This window comes from Prionailurus bengalensis, chromosome B4 (genome assembly GCF_016509475.1).
Source record: "Prionailurus bengalensis isolate Pbe53 chromosome B4, Fcat_Pben_1.1_paternal_pri, whole genome shotgun sequence".
Taxonomy (NCBI): Eukaryota; Metazoa; Chordata; class Mammalia; order Carnivora; family Felidae; genus Prionailurus; species Prionailurus bengalensis.
This window is the reverse complement of record NC_057358.1, coordinates 54,496,955-54,501,580: the sequence shown is the minus strand read 5'-3', so window position 1 is coordinate 54,501,580 and position 4,626 is coordinate 54,496,955. Positions and strand designations below refer to the sequence as shown.

Here is a 4,626-nt window from a genome sequence, read left to right as displayed (position 1 = left end):
GTCTGAATAGGGAGGGAAGTGGGGGCTGCATGATTTTGTTTTCTCTGTTCTCTACTACTCATTTCTGGGGCATGGCTGTGAATTGTTCACCCAGAGTTTTCTCTCCTTGAGGAGGGGCCATTTGAATAGCAGCAGGGAGGAGGGTGAAGGAGGAGCCACATGCAGTTTCATTCATTAAGAAAATGTATTTTGTAGGGGTGCCTGGGTGGTTCAGTAGGCTAACTGCTGGAGTTTGGCTCAGGTCATGACCTCAGAGCTCATGAGTTGTAGCCCCACATCAGGCTCTTTGCTGTCAGCACGGAGCCTGCTTGGGTTCCTCTGTTTCCCTCTCTCTCTGCCCCTCCCTTGCTTGCACTCTCTCTGTCTCAAAAATAAATTAAAAAAAACATTAAAGAAAAGAAAATGTATTTTGCATATTCAGACTTTTGTTTGAGAGTCAAAAATAACTCCTTGTGAAAAATTGTTACTTATAAGTGAGTGTTTTTTTTTTTAATGTTTATTTATTTTTGAGACAGAGAGAGACAGAGCATGAACAGGGGAGGGTCAGAGAGAGGGAGACACAGAATCTGAAACAGGCTCCAGGCTCTGAGTGGTCAGCACAGAGCCCGACGCGGGGCTCGAACTCACAGACTGTGAGATCATGACCTGAGCCGAAGTCGGACGCTTAACCGACCAAGCCACCCAGGCGCCCCTAAGTGAGTGTTTTAATACAAGCTCACAGAACAGGGAAGATTCTCCAGGCTACAGTAGCTGACATCACACAGATGGTGCAAGGTGTTTTTAGAGGACAGTGTGGCCAGGGAGGAGAGTATCTGCAGAAGTGAGCTCACCTTCTCTCCTGGAACGCAGAGAGGGAAGAGACAGAAGGAATTGTTTGCTTGTGAGTTACTGAGCTAGGTGACTTATTTTTTTTTCTCCCTGCTAATTACACTCCCATGACTGTGGATGTAAAAATTGTAATGACTTTTGCCTTGTAGCTTTGGGTGAGGTTTATTAATGTCAGCATTCATAAAACCACCTTTCTGGGTCTTCTCCCTACTTAGTAATGGTTCCTTGTTAACTCTGCATTCATTTTTTAGTGTTTTCTTATCAGATAGCTTTGTCCTCTAGTTCTTACAGGTAGTTATGAGGACCCTGACTCTCTCTCTCTCTCTTTCTCTCTTCTCACAGTGCTCCCTGTGGCCCTAAGTGGGTAAAGGGAAGGATTAGACTGCACATTCTTTGCCATCAGTCCAGCTAAGTGGATGACACAGAATGAAGAGAAAGGGGGCCAAAGTGACATCCGACCTAAGCTAAAGGTTTTATGACCAAGAGACCAATATTTGTATTTTAAACTCAGATGATATTTAAACATTATTCTGTAATTGGAACACGGCCCTCTAGTCCATGAATTAATGTAACATAACTCAGGCATAAGCATGGCACAAACATACTGCGTGTGAAATATTACACAATAAATTCATGTCCTGGGTGTCTTCATTAGTACATGACATTACATGACTTTGGTGAACCCAAATGAGATTGTGTCATGTGGTGTGTAAAAAGCAAAATGTTGGAATGTATTTGGCACTTTTTCTGAGGGGAAATCAGGGTTGGTTTTTCTATGACATGTTTTATATCAACTTCTGTGATATTTGTGCTGCAATAGGTGACATGGGACTTGGCTTTGGTTGGTTGGTTGAACACCACTGTTCAGTAAATATTTATTGTTTATTTAGGAATTATGGAGCGATAGCACATACCAGATGAAATATGAAGTAGCAGCTTTCAAGCCTGAGCACGGAAACATGCAGGCCCAACACAACTTGGCTTAACTCAGACTCACCAAACCTGATTCCAGACTCTGCTCCCTGAGCTTGCTACAGCTCTCTGATCCTGGAATCTTCTTCAATTCCAGCCAGCATGCTGCGCCAGGCACTTCGTAGATTCGGTCAAAAACTGGTACGAAGACCTATGCTGAAGGAACCGGTGGCTGAGAATGACCCACGTAGAAGCCTGAGCACTCTGAATTTAGTGGCCCTGGGTGTGGGCAGCACAGTGGGTGTAGGTGTGTATGTCCTGGTTGGCGAGGTGGTTGCCAGTCAGGCAGGACCATCCATTGTGATCTGTTTTTTGGCAGCTGGACTATCTTCTATGTTGGCTGCGCTGTGCTATGCAGAGATTACTGCCCGGGTTCCCCATTCTGGCTCTGCATATCTCTACAGCCATGTCACTATAGGTGAACTCTGGGCTTTCATCACTGGCTGGAACTTTATTCTCTCCTATGTTGCTGGTACAGCCATTGTGATCCAGGCTGGGACCTTAGCTTTTGACATTCTACTTGGGAACCAGAACTCTCACACCCTCCATGAGAGCATCACACAGCAAGTTCCCCGTGTTCTTGTAGAACATCCAAACTTCTTTGTTGTGAGCCTTATATACTTCCTCATAGAATTGCAGACTCTGAGATTTAGTCAGTCTTTCATGGTTACAAAAGTGATCACATTGGTGAAACTTTTGGTTCTTGGTTTTGTCATCATCTCTGGGTTCATTAAGGGGGACCTGCACAACTGGAAGCTCACAGAAAAGGACTTCTTAAAGGCTGGACTCAATGATACCTCCACCTTGGGCCATATGGGCTCGGGAGGATTTGCGCCTTTTGGCTTCCAGGGTATTCTCCGTGGAGCAGCTGCCTGTTTCTATGCATTTATTGGTTTTGACAATATTGTTACTAGAGTTGAAGAAGCCCAGAATCCCCAGCGTTCCATCCCCATGAGCATTGTGATTTCACTGTTCATATGCTTTTTCTTGTATTTTGGTGTCTCTGTGGCACTTACACTTATGGTGCCTTACTATCAGTTTCAACGTGGAAGCACATTGCCTGAGGCATTTCTCCATATTGGCTGGGCCCCTGCCTACTATGTTGTAGCTTTTGGATTCCTCTGTAGTCTTTTGGCCAATGTCTTGGGCTTCATGGTCCCCATACGTCAGGTGATATACAGGATGGCACAGGATGACTTCTTATTCCCAGCGCTTGCCAGGGTCCAAACTGGTACATGCACCCCTCTCATGGCAAATGTGATCTTTGGCATTATTGCACCAATCATGGCCTTCTTCTTTGGACTCACTGATCTTTTGGACCTCAGTTCAATTGGGATCCTGCTTACTCATAGCCTGGTGGCTATTTGTGTTCTCATCTGCCGATACCAGCCTGAGAGGAGGAATTGGGGAAATGAAGCAGAGATGCAGGAGGAGAATGGACCTGCAGCAGAGAGGCTGACTCTACAGGGACTACTTTTTCCATGCAGCCCCAACCCCACTCCACTTTCTGGCTGGATTGTCCGTGTTTGCTCCTTACTGCTCGCTCTGCTGCTCACTCTTCTTTGCCTGGTGCTGGCCCAGTGGCCAGTTCTGCTTTCTGGAGACCCAGTGTGGATTTCAGTGGTTGTGGTGCTCCTGGTGCTCATCATTGGGATCACTGTGATCATCTGGAGACAGCCACAGAGCTCCAGTCCCCTTCCCTGTAAGGTCCCTGCTCTGCCTCTCCTCCCACTACTGAGCATCTTTGTGAATGTTTACCTTATGATGCAGATGGCAGGTGGCACCTGGGCCCAATTTAGTGTCTGGATGTTGATTGGGTTTGCTGTCTACCTCGCCTATGGGATCCAGTACAGCCTGTTCACTTAACCCCAACTAAGTTAGAGCCAAAACTATAGGACTTGAACTCAACAGTGCCAGTACATTCAGTTTGACATCATTACACCTGAATGCAGTCAGGTCTCCTGCATAATAATGGAGGGTACTCTTGATCACATGAAAAGCTAGGCCTCCTGTGGATTGTTTGTGGGGGAACACTAATAGAGCTCTGTATTTATTACAAAAGAATGGATGTGTCTTTGCTCTTTCTCCTTTTTTTTTTAATTATTCTACTTGCATTTGTGTTTGTAACTGCTAACAGGGTTAAAACATTATTAAAAGAAACTAGAAAAAGTGCTTCATTTCTTTAGTTAAATATTTAGTACTGAGAGAACATGGGTGGTTATGTTCCTGGCTGGCTCAGTTGGTAGAGCATGTGACACTTGATCTCAGGGTGGTGTGTTTGAGCCCTGTTGGGTGTTGGCTGTAATTATTTAAAATAATATCGACTGGCAGAATTACTGGTTCATATGGTAGTTCTATATTTAATTTTTTGAGGAACTTCCATCGTGTTTTCCATAGCAGCTACGTCAATTGACATTACCAATAATAGTGCATGAGGGTTACTTTTCCCCCATATCCTCACCAACACTTGTTTTTCTTGTCTTTTTTAGCCATTCCTACAGGCATAAAATGATATCTCATCGTTCTGTTAATTTATGTTTCCCTGATGATTAGTAATGTTGGATATCTTTTCATGTGTCTGCTGCCCATCTCTATGTCTTCTTTGAAAAAATGTGTATTCATATCCTGTGTCCATTTTTTAATTGGATTATTTGTTTTTTTGGTGTTGAGTTCTTTAGTTTTAAGTTTTTTTTTTTCTGCATTTGGGGCATTAACCCCTTATTGGATATGTCATTTGCAAGTATTTTCTCCCAGTTAGTAGGTTGCCCTTTTGTTTTGTCGATGGTCTCCTTTTACATCCTTTTACAAGAAGCAAAAGCTTCTTGG

General features: G+C 44.1%; 1 protein-coding gene across 1 annotated transcript; it reads left to right on the top strand.

The window, feature by feature from the left end:
- Positions 1–650: 650 nt before the first annotated feature.
- On the top strand, positions 651–3,972 carry LOC122473069 (cationic amino acid transporter 3-like). The gene has a single exon (XM_043563178.1). It carries the CDS (start codon positions 1,903–1,905, stop codon positions 3,664–3,666), a length of 1,764 nt encoding a protein of 587 aa, XP_043419113.1. The 5' UTR covers positions 651–1,902; the 3' UTR covers positions 3,667–3,972.
- Positions 3,973–4,626: the final 654 nt, after the last annotated feature.

Bases quoted from the DNA above. Each gene is read 5' to 3' on its own strand.
- LOC122473069 (XM_043563178.1), top strand. From the start codon at position 1,903: ATGCTGCGCCAGGCACTTCGTAGATTCGGTCAAAAACTGGTACGAAGA.